The sequence below is a fragment of the Ischnura elegans genome, chromosome 1 (assembly GCF_921293095.1).
Source record: "Ischnura elegans chromosome 1, ioIscEleg1.1, whole genome shotgun sequence".
Lineage (NCBI taxonomy): Eukaryota > Metazoa > Arthropoda > Insecta > Odonata > Coenagrionidae > Ischnura > Ischnura elegans.
This window is the reverse complement of record NC_060246.1, coordinates 151,961,143-151,977,939: the sequence shown is the minus strand read 5'-3', so window position 1 is coordinate 151,977,939 and position 16,797 is coordinate 151,961,143. Positions and strand designations below refer to the sequence as shown.

The window sequence follows — 16,797 nt, the reverse complement described above, 5'->3', positions numbered from 1 at the left end:
ATTCTGAGGATTGCTGTGGACTGTAGACAAGAAATCGTCAAATCAAGATGGCGCAACTCTGACAGCGCTAAAAAGTGGTCAACAGTGCCTCTTTATATTCCAACGTCTTTGCTTTATATCCTCTGGCGGAGTAGTAATCGGTGTTTACCTGGCACACGTAGCTTTTTCCTTTAATTTACTAGAATTTGACTTTAATGTTCTCTGATAAAAATTATTTGTAGTATTTCATGTTCTAATATTTCATTTTCACAATAATCAGTTACAGTGATAAAAATGGGGGCCTGAGATCCGAAATTTTTCGCTGAAAATACTTTAATTTAATCGGGTATTGATCGCCATTTTTGTCCGACGTTATCGGCATTCTCCTGATCTGATTTAATGCTGTACCAGGTTTCGCTAGAGCTCTTATCCTCCCAATCGCGCGCATAATTTTCGTGTGCGTTGTTATATTTTAGTAGTTGGGAGTCAGTGTTTAATCGGGTAGTAAATTTTTACTCCTTTTCAGGATAATTTTAACTGTACTTAGTGGCAGTGCAGTACCTGTGTTCTCAGTACTCGAAATACGGTGCTGCTCTGGCCGCACAAATGCGGTCGCTAATTGTTCCTAATTATGTTGTCCCTTGACCAGGAACCTTGTTAATCTAATGGCTTGTTTAAATTTACTCTGACCATCGTGGTGCATTAATGGAGCTGCAGCGGTTCACCGCAATGCTTCGAACTCTTCGTTGTCTTCACCGTCTATTTGCTTTTACTCTGGCGACCACAATTTGCTTTTGTTCTGTATTTAATGAGGAGACGCGTCGAGTAACTTGCGTTTTGCATCTTAATTGTTTGTAATGCTTCGGAAGCATGGCTTCGATCGACTTAAATAAATTCAATACAGCATTCCATTATATCATAAATTAATATTTCACACCATGTGTTAATTATTAGCATGAGTAGGTGATATATACGATTGAATTGTAGGTATTCCTGCCAAATATTGGTTTACAATTTATTATTAATTATGGACTCCCAACGCGAAAGTTTTACAGGGCTCCCACTCAACCTTGAAAACCTTAAAAACCGCGAATAAGCCGTGAATTTCGATTACCGTGAAAAAACCTGGGAAAAGCCGTGATTTTCGCAATAAAGCCTTAAAAATCTCTCAAATATTGATTTTACGATCGTACAACTACGATTGACAGATTAAAAGAAAAGTGGATATTTCGATCATGTTTCAAGGTCAGTCACGCGCAGACATGGCCACGGAATTATCTGGCACACGTGTATTCGAGGCGCAATTATTGGTCCGTGTGCCATGATGACACATGGCCCTTAAGCCTTTACCAAAGCCGGAAGACTGGTAACCAAAGTGTTCATTAACACTTGCGAAAATTCAGACTCTTCTTAACTTCCCTGGCACCTTGGTCCCTCTATTTTTCCCACTCACAGCCTTTTGCCGGAGCTGAATTTTGCAAAAGATATGTGACGTCATGAGAGATTGACACTTTCATTGCTGCGTATGCATTCACGGCGTCCGTCGCGTTCGTTGAGTTTTTAGTTGACGTGCGGCCGGTGATTGTTACGTCATCAATATTTCTGCCTGAAATGGTTTATTTGCAAACCGTGAATTTGAAGACATTTCTCAATTAGGTACTTGCTTTTTTTTTACACCTCTTCGGAATCAGCACCAGCCCCTTTTCAAGTTTTGGTTGAATTAGATGACATTCCCATCTTAATAGAAGTTGATAGTGGTTCAGGACAGACTATAATTGGCAGTTCGATGTTAGAAGAAAAGTTTCCCCATTTAGACTGTGGAAACCTGGAAAGAACCGTGAATATTATAATTTAGATTGACTGGGAACCCTGGTTTTAATACTTTTACGTAGTTAGTTTTGTTTATAAAAATTCGTAAATTGATAATTTTACCCTTAACTCAACTATGGTAGGAATTAGGAATCGAAATACGATTAAAATTATCAATCATTACCATTTTTGTGCTATGTAAATAAATCCGTAAAACTTTTCGCATAAAAAATATGTACTGCCTCTGTAAACTCTATTTGTTAGATCTCTGGGGTTTCACACTGGGTAAGGTCCTCCCTATCTCAAATATTAATCATTACGATACGATAATGCGATAAATACCTACCCCTTCCGCCCATGCTTCGTATTCCAATCTGGAAGAAGATATGGATATGATCTTACCGGGATGTGAAACACGAGAAATCTCAAGATATGAAGAACCTATCGAATGTCGAATCCGGAAAAATCTCCTTTATTTTCTCAGTTCCATATGTTTTCTCTTTTTGTTTTGCGTTTTCACCCCTCTTTCCATTCATCACTTATGTATATATTCCATCCTTTCTTCTTACTCTACCCGAGCAGATGCCCCTCAAATGGTTTTCTTTTTCATTCCCGACATTAAGGGAGGAAACGTTCACCCTAATTGATGTATATGCGAGTGGATCACATTGCTGAGTGGGGGACGGGTGGGGTGTGAGGTGGGGGGACTAGCGTGGGAATACGCCGAAGAGAAAGGGGTGGAGCGAAGGAGGAGTTAATTTGAAAGCCGTTGCAAATAGAACGCCTCGGTTCGGCTTTTCGACTCGTCGGGGAAGCCTTCCTCCCTCCTCCCTCTCTTTTGTGTGCTCTCTCTCTCTCCCTCTCTCTCTCTGCAGTAGGGTAAGGGAAGCCTCCCTTTTCCGTCGGTACCTCGTCTGTGTGTGCGTTTTTGCCCGTGAAGGAAGCATTAAAACCATCTCTGATCGCCATTTCTCTGATTTCATTACTGATTTCCCACTCCTTTCCTCACGCACACGACGTAGTAGTCCTATTCCTTTGGAATCAGTCTCGGGATTGTTTTCCAACTCCTTTAAGGCCCACAGACAAAGGCTTTCTCAGTTTCTCTCGCTATATACTCCGCTCCTTCACCCCTCCAATTTCCCCCTCCCCACTCCAATTTCTCCCTCCCTCCTTCTCTCCCATCCGCCCTTGCTTGGGAGCCAAGGGAAACAAACAGATGAGCTACACTCGTCGCGTCCTCCATCTGCCTCTCTGTCTTCCTCCATCCCGTACTTCCTTGCTTCGTTGCTCTCATACCTATACCTTCGTATTTCGATAGTGAACCCAAAGCATAGGTGCTCTCCCATGTTATGCTGAGTTTCACCGGAATTGTTTTTTTCCGATAAACATTTCATTAAAAATCAATAATTTTTTCCTGCTACTGTACAGTAATATTTATGCTTGGAATATATTGCTGTTATTTACTTATTTTATCGTACAATATTTTTAGCAGGAAAATCTTTTGTATACAAACATGAGTCTAGCTTCATAGTAATTGCGACTTGACAATGTATATTTTATTCTTAATTTATAATAATTGAACACCAAGTGGTTGAATCGAAGAAGAGACTTCCAAGTCTCAATCTTCGCTTAATAAATTCGTTATGTCCTTATCAGACTCATCAATTAATGTAATTTCAAGGTGTTTCAGGAGAGTAAATAGTATATCACTGGTGTGCGTAGGTGCGAATTTTTATATAAATTTGATCTTTAAGCCTAATGAACATTTAAATACGATCTTCAATTACCCAATTTGCGATATACCAAGATTAAAAGGCACATATCGTGTGCCATTAAATTTTAAATTTAATCATGAAAGACAGAAATCTTCTTCGTATGGCTGTTATTAAATTTGATTTGATTAATCGCTAATTGTGAGGGAAATAGAATCCGAACTAAATGAAAGCAATCCAGTTGCCATAAGGCATTTGTCTGGTGCCTTCTTACATAAAAGGACTTGGCTGCTGGCGTTTTTCGGACCCAAATATGAACTTCTTATATACCCTACCCTATAAAATACTATAACAAAAGCTAGATGGGACTCAGTAGTGACATATCTCTAGCGCGCAGTTCCTTTTCTTTTCTACTTTTTTGTTTACGGCTTGTGTCCTGGTACCCTCCATCACATGTCTTTTGAGGCAGCTTGAGGGGTAATAGTCTTATATATCCTCTGTCCATTCCTTTACATACCTGTTTATGGTATGTATGACCCTTAAATTTCCTTATAACTTCGAAAACTTCCTTTTCAATTTCACTCCCTATGCTTCATTGCGATTTATTTCTGCTGCACTCCCGGGTGGATAGTGTTTTCGAGCGAAGCGTCTTCTCCTACCAATTAAATGGGCTGGAAATAATTGATAAGCCTCTCGCAATAGTTTCAAAATCGCTTTGGAGGAGAATGAATCTCGCCCCCTTCGTTTCCATCATGGCTAGATGCATTTCCTGTGTTTGCGGTGAGGCCCCGTAATGGATCGGAGGGGGGGAGAGGGGTTGAGAGCACTTGAGGCGGTTCGAATATAGACGGAGTGCATGAGGAGGGATACGTTGGATCATTCATGCATTCATTAATTAAGTGTTGGTCTAATGTGGAGATCTTTGCCTTATTGTATTATTCGACTCGATCCATCGCTATAATACGCCGTTTATTATTCCGTACTTGAGACCCTAGGAAGATGAACTCTTCTCGAGGTTATTTTTGCGACAGAAGAAATCAAAATTCGAGGTGAATAAGATCCATAGATGAAAGCTGCATACAACGTTTGGATCGCCATAAAAAATGTAAAAGAAGAATGAAGCAAAGCATACGGTTATTGTGATTTTATCGTTGGCATATTTGAGAGGGTAAAAGAATCCTAATGATTACGACATAGATGATGATGAGACACGCTTCAATAAGATAGATTTATAGAACATTTATTCTTGCTTTGCAGATGAAAGAGAGTAATCATAATGTCTTGGCAGTTTTGCATCAACTTTGGAATTTTAACGACTCAGGAAAAGCGGAGTACTTTTAAAATTGCGAGACGAAAAGGAAACCACGTACAAAATAATGTAGTGGTTGTTTGTTTTGAGATGAAAGTCTGAATAGACAGTCATTCATGTATTTCCCGCGGTACTATTCATAGCTATTACGAATTCTTTATCAATTTATTTAATTTATTAATTGTAATGTGAATTTGAATTCTTATTCATGAGATACAGATATCGAGCTTGGCATTTTTACTTTCAGTACAGATCAGGAAATAATTCCCGTGTATAACACGTTATTTACAGCTCCATTTGTATTCTACGATCCTATTCGTGAAATTCCGGTTAAAAGATTCAATATAAATGTGTTATTATGATCTCATAGCGTTTGGAAGGAAATGGTACATAGGTACAATGGTACATAGGAAAGTTTTTCCTTGAATATGTAGTTTTACCGACGTTATAACGCGTTAGCTGTCATGGAGATTGATTGGGAAGGCCATTACGTGATTTTCGTATAGCTTGCAATTTGGTCCAATATTACCGTTCTTGGAAGCCTCGTTTATCTGGATTATTTAGAAAGACGTTCAATTTTTACGTTTCACATTGCGTCACGTGGTGGTCGAGGGTTCAGATCTCGGGTGAAACCTTCGGACATCCCAAACAAAATCTTCAAAGTGGCCCAGGGAAAGGAATTGGCCCCTAACCCTGAATGTGTGTGATATGTGGATTAGTATGGAGTGATCTCTACTCTCACCTAGCAATACCAACCTCCGGGTTGAATCACTGAGTGAGCGAGTGGTTGCGTAATGTTCTCATTTTGGTGGTTATTCTATTAATTAGCCTATCTTGTACGCTGTTTAAAGTTTTACTTTGCTCTCTATGTGCTCAGGAAATTTTCTCATTTTTCACCGGATTTCAGAATCGGTTCGCTTGCAGCAGGAGGTGTTATCGGTAGAAACCTGTTATCATGCATTAGTTCAACATTTTGTTATTCTGTGGGTCATTTTATAGGTGCTGTATATAAAATAATAATGTAGGGTATTTCAAATTTTAATGAATTTTAAGCTTTATGGGACTTCTCGTGGGAGGAATAATACACGAGAAAATGCTAAATGAATGGAAGGGTGTATTGGTGGGGGCGGCGGATGATCTTGGCTGCTTTTTACGGCTTTCCGTGGTTTTGGACATTTTCCATCATTGTTTCCTCGATTTTCGTCATTGCTAGTAGAAGCCACTTCGAAGTTATTTCGAGGATTCGCTATGGCTGTGGAGGTTGATGTCTTTCCTTCCCTTCGGTGAACCTGCCTTTAATATCCGCCGACCTTGTCCACCTAAAACTCCTTCTGTCTTTCATGGTCGGCGCACCCACCATACTGCTGCATTTCTTTTCCTTCTCGTATACTACCTCATCAAGCCCCGCGTCCCACAGAATCATACGTAACGTCTGCCCTGGGACTTTATGTCTAAGGAGCACGAAATGGAGCGGAATGCTTTGCGTTCTGAAATCTCAGTTTCCTTTTTTACCTTCTATCCAAGCGAAATGCTGTAATAATTCTTTTAAAAATGTTTTTCGCCAAGGGAGGGCTCATTATGAAACTGTACGAAAACATTTCGGAGAAGAAAATGGGCGTTTTTTGAAAACATTTTTATGACATTGACCGGGATCCATTTGGTATGCATTACGTTTTTGTTTTTTCCCTTTGTCAGTCTCCATAAATGCTCGTGGTCTTTGTCCTCAATTTATAAAATTCGCGTAATATGTAGAAAAAAACATCCACTGTGAAAGGGTATAGCTGTAATGTAGTTGAAAACATCATCAACTATTTATACCCGTTGTCGATTAAATGATTTATTTCTTAATATTGCTGTAAACGCTAACCTGAAACTCGCGTTCTATCGCATTGATTACTATGTACGGGTGATTAAATTGATTTATTTTGTACCGATTATGTATTTATCACTATTTGCATTTTAAAATGTTGATGGACCGTCAATATCTCTACAGCTTTTAGGTATATATATTAGAGTGGATATAAATTATTTATGCTCAGGCTCAGCTCCTTTTTCCATTTTACTTTCCCTAGTCAGGATATTTACTTCCGTATTAATTTACTAATCTTAAAAGGAAGTGATTTATGTGATAAATCACTGCTAATGACTGTATTTAAGTTCCGCAAATTTCAATGCATAACACCATTTATATTATCTTCTACATCCAATGTGTTGGCTAATCTGATTTATCTTTTTTCTATAGATCAAGATGGCGCTGAGCCGTCGGCCAACTCCGTCGCTGTGTCCAATCTCCTTCGGCTCTCTTCGCTGCTCGAGCGCTCCGATTGGCGGGAGCGAGCGGGTGCGATTCTCAAAGCCTTCCAAGAACGCCTAGTCAAGGTTCCCTTGGTGCTCCCTCGGATGGTTTCCGGCCTTATGCTCTTCCATGACTCTCCTACAATGGTGAGAAAGGTCCCAGGGCCACTATGCTCACCCAAATCCACGGAGTGGTGTCAGTATGAAGTAGTGTAAATAGTAATGGCAGTATAATTTGGTAGTGGTGTTCGTTAGTGGTAGCTGTATTTTTATACTCTTTATTTTCCTCTGAAGTATGAAACTTGATGAAAAATCCTGAACTTTGTAAGGAACTTTGTATGCCATCGTTTCTTGTCAATTTTTGCGTGATAATTCCTTGTGTCCCCCGCTCGACCTTGTGTTGCTGCCGAAGATTCTTTCTCGTTTTTTGGGCCCTTTTTGAAACAGAAAAACAATCCCACCGGTGTCTATGTTAAACCAGATGAATCTCTTGTAGATTCGATTGAAATCCCCTGTTGGCAATTGAAAATTATTACATTTAATGCTCGTGATGGCCTGGATTTCTTGTCATTTCGCCTTTCCCATTCTTTGTGACGGGCTAAAGGGGAAGAATGAATGCGAAGTGCAGGAGGAAATTCAGTAACAGTACCTCTTAACCCTTCCGTAACTGTACGGGTAACTCAATTACCCAAAATTATGCTAATGTTGTATATTTTTTATTTTTTCCCTTTGACATATTTTGCATTCAAGCTCAACCACTTTGTCGTTATATAGGCGATGAATGATTTTTTTACACTTAAATTGTGTTTTTGAATTTTTCAATTTTCATTGATAGAATAACTGAGTTATCCCGCACGGCTGTAAGCGGAAAGAAAAGAAAATTGGTTAGTTATATAATTCCAGGGATAAAAATTGAATGCAATAAATTTTATTACATAATACCTAACTTCAATAACGTCAATATTCAAAATGACGGCACCTTTTGTACTTGTTTTTTCGTAGCATGTTAGTCAGTGTACAGTCACAGTAGCAAAATATGGAAGATTCTTGCCATTTCGCACAAAATCAATGTAAAAACCTAAATGCAGCCAACAATGTATTTTTATCTAAAATTTTCTCGGGATTCCGCGCGGGTAAATTTTTCGAAGAGCGCCGATATGTATTTATAAATTATGCAAAACAAGATATTATATCATAGAAAAGAGCCATGAAGCTTAATTACAAGAAAGACTTAAATACAAAACATAATTTATGAATTATAAATGGGGAACCTGAGATACCCCTCACAGTCGTTCGCGTAAGTTTTCTAGGCACAGTCACGGAAGGGTTGAAGTAATATTTTGTGTGCTTGAGTAGTCTCTGAGAGGTAACTGGCAACTCGATTGGATAATGCATTATGAAATTATCGCAGCAGATAAGTAAGTCACGAGTGAATTTTTTTCTCAGACAAGCTGGGTAGTAAAAAAATTCTTTCCTCTATTTTATTTACCTTGCAAAACGTAAGTAATGAAATAATTATAAATAATAAAATATCCTTTCCTCGTTCTCAACAAAATGACAGTACTTACAAGGGTACGCTTGATATTGAAGCACATAAAGAATCAGAACACAACCGCGATTATATTGGTAGAATTCTCTTTACATGTAAAGGGCGGTTTGACAAATCTTTATATCGCAGTCGGGCGTGCTGAATTGCTCCCAGGCGAAGGTTTGTTTGAAATGCTTGACTCGTCGGATCACTCCGTATCCGCTCCATCTATTCGTCTTTGAAGACGGAGCAGTGCATCGTTCTCGACCGTGTTTGTCTCTATATACGGTCCGCAATGAGATGGGAAGGCGCCAGAATGTATATCATTCGTTTAAAGAGCTCCAGAAAACAGTCCATTGAGCGCACACCGAAGCGGACATCCTTGGGCCTTTCCCTTCCCCATGCGAGGTGAGAATCTCCTGCCAAAAGGTCTCTCCCTCTGTGGCTTGGTCATCCCAAGACTGTCTGTTTCCCCCGCTCTTTCCGTTTGACCCAGTCGCTTTACGCCTTGGTTGAATTTTCGTCCTGTTCTTTTTATCGCCCGCTTGGCCCCCTGAGAATTTATCCTTGTGCACGTTCTTCTCGTGAGCGGATCCTGAACCCTTAAAGGAGAAAGGGATCCTTGGTCTACCCCAGAGGCAGTTTGCATCCTGGCAACGTTCCAAGGTCTTCTATCCATTTCAGTCATAGCAGTTTTCTTTTGCTAGGGACCGTTTCCTGGTTCCTTTAGCGCTTCCAAATTAAGCGTCCCCTAGTAAGTAGTGTTATCATGTTGATGTCGAGAAAATGCTATTTATTTCATCATATCCGCCAATTACAAGATAAATAAAATAGTGTGAAGTATTTTTGACGCAGCTCCCTGAGAAAAAAATCGCGAGTGACTTTCCGTGAATAATCGCTTGGTTGAGGAATAATACTGAGTGAGTGTTGTGGTGCTGATTGTTTTCATGCTGTTAGTGATTCTAAATTTTTGTCTTTTTAAGAATTTGGATAATTTTTTCCCTTTTTATCTGATTGGATATAAAAATTAGTGTCATTGGCGTATTCATATCTTGAAGACTAATTTTACCCTAGAAGGTGCTCGCAACTTCATTTTCTCTTATCAATTATGGTCTTTAGTATTGGTTTTAATTGTGTGAAATACCCATATTTTTTATTAGTATATTTTGACTATGAATGTCACGGGAGTGACGTCATGGCAAAATTAACAGTGCCGTAACGCGTCTTTCCTTAACTTTTTTAGAAGTGAAATATTACTCTGTGTATTTTATTACAACTTATTATGTACATTTTATTACATTTTTTGCTTTGGTTTTGTTAACCAGTGCCGGAACGGCGAACCATGACACCACTATGACATAGTAAATGTTGGTTCAACCGTAATTTCACAGTAATGATAAATATGGTCTTACCTTTGTAGCTGAACTGTACTTTCATTTTTTAATGTGAGTTTTATAATGCGATCCCAACACGAAATATTTTCGTATTCAGGGCACGCACAAGTATTAATAAGGCTGTTCATAGGTTCTAATGGGCACTTCTAACTTCGCTTTTGGCAAATTGCATGGTAATTAGTCAAATTAGGCTGTTAAAGGGACATTAGAAAGTGCTCGTAATATCTACGTTAGAGTTTCAGAGTACAGCTTGGTCCTCCAAGTCTTCCATCTCTTGGCTCGTACTCACCAAGTATTTTCTTTAAAAAAAATTACTTCCTCATGAATGAGGCTGAAATTTTGAATACGGAAAGTTATGGACTTCGTGCTCCCGCAGTCTGACTCATTATGCCTTTGAGGGCTTGCATTAAAGGAATAACAGAAGCGTTTATGGACCTATTAAAATGTCAGCTGTTGCATATAAAAGATTTTGGTGTTTTATGTGGTTGACTTCATGAAAAAATTGTTCTTTTTTCTGAAAGTAGGCATCAAAATTCGCCTAATTACGTGTATTTGATCCTACTCGTATTATGACAACTGCTGTCGCGGTTTAAATCTTTGGACAATAGTTATATGTTGTGTAAATATGTCGTTCTATCCGCTGAATTGTTATCTATTTTGTTGAAATATGTTAATATATATTAGCCTGTCATTTGTGTAGATTATCTTAGGAACTACCATACGATCCAGCCGTTATTTCAAAAATTAGTTGTACAATGAGGGCGATGTAACATTGATCGTGGCATTAGGTAATGGTACATTAATCCGTGCTGCTTAAATTGTTTTATTTTATGTTTCCTCGCTACTTAAGTTTCCCTCATACAACCCATCCCCATCAATGTCATAGATAAGAAGAAGCCTTTACGGGCGCCATTAGTTTATTCCCATTATACTACTAGTCTTATCTAATGCAGCTAGTGCATTTTAAATTCACATATGTATTTACTTTACTCTTTCCATTCCTCCTTACATATTGGCTCTTGTCTTAGATTTAATTATTCATTGAATGTTATGAGTAAAGTTAGTATTTTAATGCCGATTTCTTGAAATGTCGATGAAAATATTTTTTGATGAGAGTACGTTTCTTTTTATAACTTTACCGTCAACAGTGTTTGAAGTTATCGTTGCCATCATCAGGCACATAATGAAACCATTTCCAAGAGGTTTGTAAGGCATTTATGAATGATTCTAGTGTCCGGGTTTTAAACTAGAGTGGGAAGTTAAGTTTCTGCCGAGCATAACGAAATGATTTTGACTCAAAAGCTATAACTCTGTAATTCTGCATGATTTATTAACACGACCACAATTTCTACTGTCATCATCATCACTGTAAATTTCATAGGAAAAACGCTTTTCGGTTTGTGATTAATTTTTTTAGAGTTATATATCCAATAATTATCATTCATTATGGCAAGCAATTTCCAGGAATTCACGCTTTAGCCAATAACAGTAAGAAAAAATTACATTTGCATGCAAACTTACAGCGAGCACCCTCTTCAGTGAACACGTTTACCCATCATATACATCACGTGACTTGGGAAATATTTGCATCAATGAGCCTGGGGGATAAATTAGACACACAGGAAAATGATATACAATATTTGAAAATATCTTTAACTTTACTAACTGGGACACTCAGCTTCCCTTGAATAATTTTCTTGGCACCCGAGTGCACGGCAATAATCCACCATTTGCTAATCGTGCCTAAATCACGTGACACAATACTCACGTTACTATCGAGACACTTGAGGTATCTTGGGACCATGGTATTGACGTCCCCACCCTATACTTTAATCCTTTTATATGTATTTTGTTACTGATTTCCTGCAATGCCGTTGGAAATGTATATATGTTCTTTAATGAGAGTACGGTTTCTTTTACAACTTCACAGCCAAAAATATTTAAAATTATCACTTTCCTTAATTAGGCACATAATTCAACTATTTCCAAAAGTTATATCATAGTGGAGATGGGTTTTTAATCAATGATCGTTATCGTTATGACTCTTAGGTGTACGTGGCCGGTTCGAACGAGGACCCGGAAGGTGCCGCGGCACTTCTCAAGGCGGCCGAGACGAAGCTGGTGGCGGGGCGAGTGATGGCGGTGGCGGACGGGCCCAAGGACAACCCGGAAGGCGGGCTGCTGCAGTCGAGGAATGACGCCGTCAAGCGGATGAAAGCGGTCAACGGGAAGGCGGCGGCTTATGTATGCCGGCAGCACGTCTGCTCCCTGCCCGTCACATCCGTCAAGGCCCTCGCCGGCCTCCTGGAGCCCCCCGAGTCCAAAGGGGCCGTCGCCGCGGCCGTCGGCGGCATTTCCTCGCTCGGAGAGTCCTCTAAGGGCCCCAAAGTCTGAAGGGGAAAAGCCCGCATCAACCGATCGGACGCGGCCGACCCGACGTTATCATACATTTTTTAGCATCCCACCCTGAAGTATCCCGTTTGTATTTTTTTCTCTGTGTATCCCTAAAACTATAACAGCTGCAGCGCGCCTTTTAATGTATACATGATGAGTAGATACGTACCAAGAAATGATATAGTGTAGTGGTATTTATGAAGCATACGGTGCTTGTTAGCATCGATTTCGGCATCTATTTTTTAAAGCGGCTCTGTGTGTGTTCGTTTAATTTTTAAAATAATTTTTATTTGAGTCATTTTGGACTTTTTTTAAGAAAGTGCTGGGATTAGTGGCAAATGTCAGTAAGCGGAGAATTTGACGTCATAGGTAAGACCCCCTCGGTGTTGTAAGGTGAGGTTGACCGTGAATCTAGGCGGGAAGGAGCAGACTGGTCTAGTGGTTGAATCTCGTCGTTGTCAAGGCTATGGTGTACTTGACATCTGATTTTTTTATTCTAGCCGAAAAGTATTCTGTTTGCATAGTTGTTAGAATTTTTCAAGTCCAGTTTAAAATATACTGGTACTTTCTGAAGAGCTGCCATGTTTCTGATGGTAAAATATTGTTGTTTTATATTACCAAGATGAGGATTCTTAAAGAAAAAAAGAGCTCGAAGTATATGAAAACTCACGGTGTCATTCTTATGCCTGACTGGGTGTGTCCAAATTAGAATTTTTTTGTAACAAAAAGGAGGCATCTTGCGATGCATTAAGTACCTTCCGTTATTTCATAGGTCGCGGGATCTGTGCGTCTTAATGGTTCTATGATTCCTGAGAGGAAGCTTTGGGATATATAAAGTATGCCCTCTATTATCTTTTCTTGGAGTTCTTTTTAAGTGCCTAGGTGCCTCGAAAAAAATTATATACGAGTGAGTTAATTGAAAAATTATGAAGCAGTTCACTTTATAAAATATATGCTGCGTCTTAGTTGGCTTTAAGAAAGCTGTTGGTTGAAATATTGCCTCCAAGGATTTGTCCGTGGCTCTACATATCTAAGATATTTGAAAAGAGCTATAACTACCTGATCGGGTGCTGCAGATCTTTGAATGTTACTGCCACCGATCTGAGTGACATTTATTTCTTGATTCAGGTATTTTCACCCCGTGATGTATAAGTTGGTCGTTGATGAGGTATTTGGTTTGTTTTAATATTTTCTTCGCATCTCTTTGTTGATATCACCATTCATTTATTCTACAGGTTTTATGTTGTTATTTCGGTGCATTCATACTTCGTCATACCTTGTTGCTTAATTCCCGATCTGAGATTAAGTTAAAAAAGCAAATTGTGATTGTTTATTTTTTTTAAGTATTGATTGTGATAACAAAAACTCCTTAAGAGGCGTCTAATGATCTTAGTGATTTTTGAAAATCGAAGAGGTTGATCTTTATGTTTTTTCTTATATGTGTTCTTCGGTAGGTAAGTTTGTGCTATATTCTTTTCGCACAACGTCTGACTGATTTTGATTAGTTGTAGAATGCGAGAAGAAGGTGGTTATTCGCAGTGAGGTGGAGATTCGGCATAGTGCCACTTGGATTACTCCGTCGTAAATTCTTATTAATATGTAAAACTTCGTCAAGCGGTTTCTGTATAAATCATGCAGTTTTATTTCCCTGTTGAATGTTATTCAGTAGTAACAGTCTATGGTGTAGTTATTTATAAAACGATAGAAAATTTGTGTATTACTACTCACAATGTAATAGGGCTTACTAAGAACAAACTGGTGTAAATTATCTTTCAAACCATCAGTTTCTTGTGGTAAAGTTTTGTTCTGTTGATAGTAGTCGATAATTTTACTCCGTATAAAGCTGTTGAAATCCTGAAGCCGCTCATGGATCCGTGTTATCGTTTGCTTGTTATATAAAGTTGAATAGATATCTTATGGATAAGCTGCGCATTATACAGACTGTTGTTTAGCACCGAGGCAATTGTTCGCAATGCCTTTCTTTTACCAATAATTCTAATGCCATAGTTTTTATGAAGCCATTGTAAGGAATATATTATCTTCTCTCGAAGGGCTCTCACGATTAGAATGATTTTATGTGCGTAAATATTCGTTTAATTTTTTTGTTTAGGAGTAGTGGATCCGGATCGCAGCCAAATGTGTGCATTGATAGACCACACTGTGTAATGTTATTCTCTTGCATTGTTAACTCTATGTTCATATTATTGTATTCTTGTGTAGTGGTATCTCATAAGCTCTACGTTGTCTCTGGATCACAACTTTTTTCATATTCCCTCTGAATTTGCTATTTCCAAATAATAAGCTCCAACACCAAGGATATATCTGTGATCGCTTGAAGAATTGATGTCTTTCCTGAGGTGTTTGTCCCATTGCCGCTCTCTTTTCAGAATTCTTTTGATTGGAAATGGATTTCGTCTAGGGTTTCGACTGGTTTTTTCTTGCCTTGTATTTTTTGTCTTTGGTATTGGGATTTTTTTTCTTGGGTGTCTGGAAGAAACTATTTCCCATCATTAGATTTTGGAAGAATGGGTTCTTTGTTTTGTATAAGAATTGAAATTTTTTATTATAAGATTGTCCTATTTTTCATTGTTCCTTGTGAGCGTTGTGTTTATCTCTACTTTTGAAGAAGAATAAAATTTAATTTTGCTCATCTCTGATGTTTTACTCAATTGGTGGTATAACTGCTTCATTGTACTCTTATTTCTTATCCATTGCAACTTAAAATAAGATGAACTTTTGGCCTAACATGTATTCCGGGGATTTAATTGCTTGTGGTTGCTTATGAGAAAAATTTAATGAATGAGATGGCATCTGATGAAGGATGGCATCAAAATGAATCGAGCATTATTATTTTTTAGATATTACTTACTTTGTTAGTTGCTATTTAACCAAGGGTGGGGGAATCAATTAAATTTTTGATAATAAGAAGGAAAACGTTCCAGAATCATACGACTTCACTTATTTAAATAAGTTGAATCATCCGAATTCGAGTGAATAAATGAAGATGTATTCTTTTTTCTTTAGATCCACAGTAGATTTTTCTTATTCTTGCGATAATTTATGGATTTCTTACTTAACGTTCCGTTATCTGGATAGATAAACGCCTTTACTCCAGTGTACGTACCTTTTTAGTACCCGAGTTACCGCTTGGGCCATTGAATCGCAATTTTACGTGGATTTTTTCCCATGGTCCCTTCACTTCGGTCCTAGTTCGGATCGCTACGCTCTTCGGAAGACATCAACGTAGCCGGTGCACCTCGTAATCCTCTTGAACACATCAACGTAAGTCATAAACCGTTGTCCTTCTTCGTCGAGTGTCATCGGTGCACCTGCCACCTCTCCGGGCAAAACGTGTGCGCGTCCCACAGTTCGTGTGAGCTAAGTGCTCAGGGGCACATGGCGACGGAATGCATAGGAATGTTGAAAGCGGGGGAACTAATAGTGTCGACTCCTTAAGTGACGAGGACCAAGTCTCCTTCTCACTTGGCCATCTGAAAACTCGGGGAAGGAAATTGGCACGGTGGCTCCCTCCATCATCGTGTGGAGTTAGACGTCTTGCAGCGAGACGAAGTCAGACGCGTGATGATTTTTACACCTTTCCTTTGCCTTCCTGATGGAGGTCCTTGCAATCTCTCCTCCTGGAACATTTCATTACGTCGTGTTTCTGGAGCTCGCCATCTTTTGGCCCTCCCCTCTCGCATCCCAGAGTGCAGATCGCACAGCTCTCATACATTCTCTCTCGGATCCACGAGCTCAGTCAAGTCTCTCGCACTTGTGAATTATTACTCGGATCAAACTTTTGCGATTTTCACTGATGACAGGAACTAAATTCAATTCCAAGTGTGCTGATGATTTCTGATGTCGACATTGGGAAGCCTACGTAGGGCAAGGCTGCCTAAATCGCATCAATTTTGTAAAAATAAAACGAATTAACTTAAAAATTAGAGACGCAATCTAAGTTTTTAATGCTGCTGGTTATGAGGAGGATTGTCTACCTCTCTCACAATTTTTGGGAACCATCAATTCCAAGTTGAACACATGCATAAAAATTCAATTTCAAACCCCTGCAAACGGTGCAAACGATTTAGGCAACCGGTTTCCCAAATCGCACCACTAGGGATCAAAATTAGGAAATGATGTTTCAACGACAATGAGAGACGGGGACGCAACTTATTTAAGGCTATTTTTTTAGATCACTCGACAGAGCAAACGTGCATTAAAATACCCGTAACATTAGGGACGAAAAAAGTCAAATAAGTCATATCTTTGACATTAATAAAAGATGTAGCTTTTTTTCTCGATGAAAAATCTACAAGAATTGAAAAAAATTATAAATCTTTTGAAGAAGTGTTTATGCTTTGGAATAGTCTTTTTACG

General features: G+C 38.8%; 1 protein-coding gene across 1 annotated transcript in view; it reads left to right on the top strand.

The window, feature by feature from the left end:
- Window positions 1-15,070, top strand: part of LOC124172470 (spermatogenesis-associated protein 20) — a 382,628-nt gene extending 367,558 nt beyond the window's left edge. The window contains exons 11-12 of the mRNA XM_046551913.1: window positions 7,052-7,251; window positions 12,076-15,070. Of these exons, the coding sequence (XP_046407869.1) occupies window positions 7,052-7,251; window positions 12,076-12,420 (545 nt within the window). The 3' untranslated portion in view covers window positions 12,421-15,070. The remainder of the gene's footprint in view (window positions 1-7,051; window positions 7,252-12,075) is intronic.
- Window positions 15,071-16,797: the final 1,727 nt, after the last annotated feature.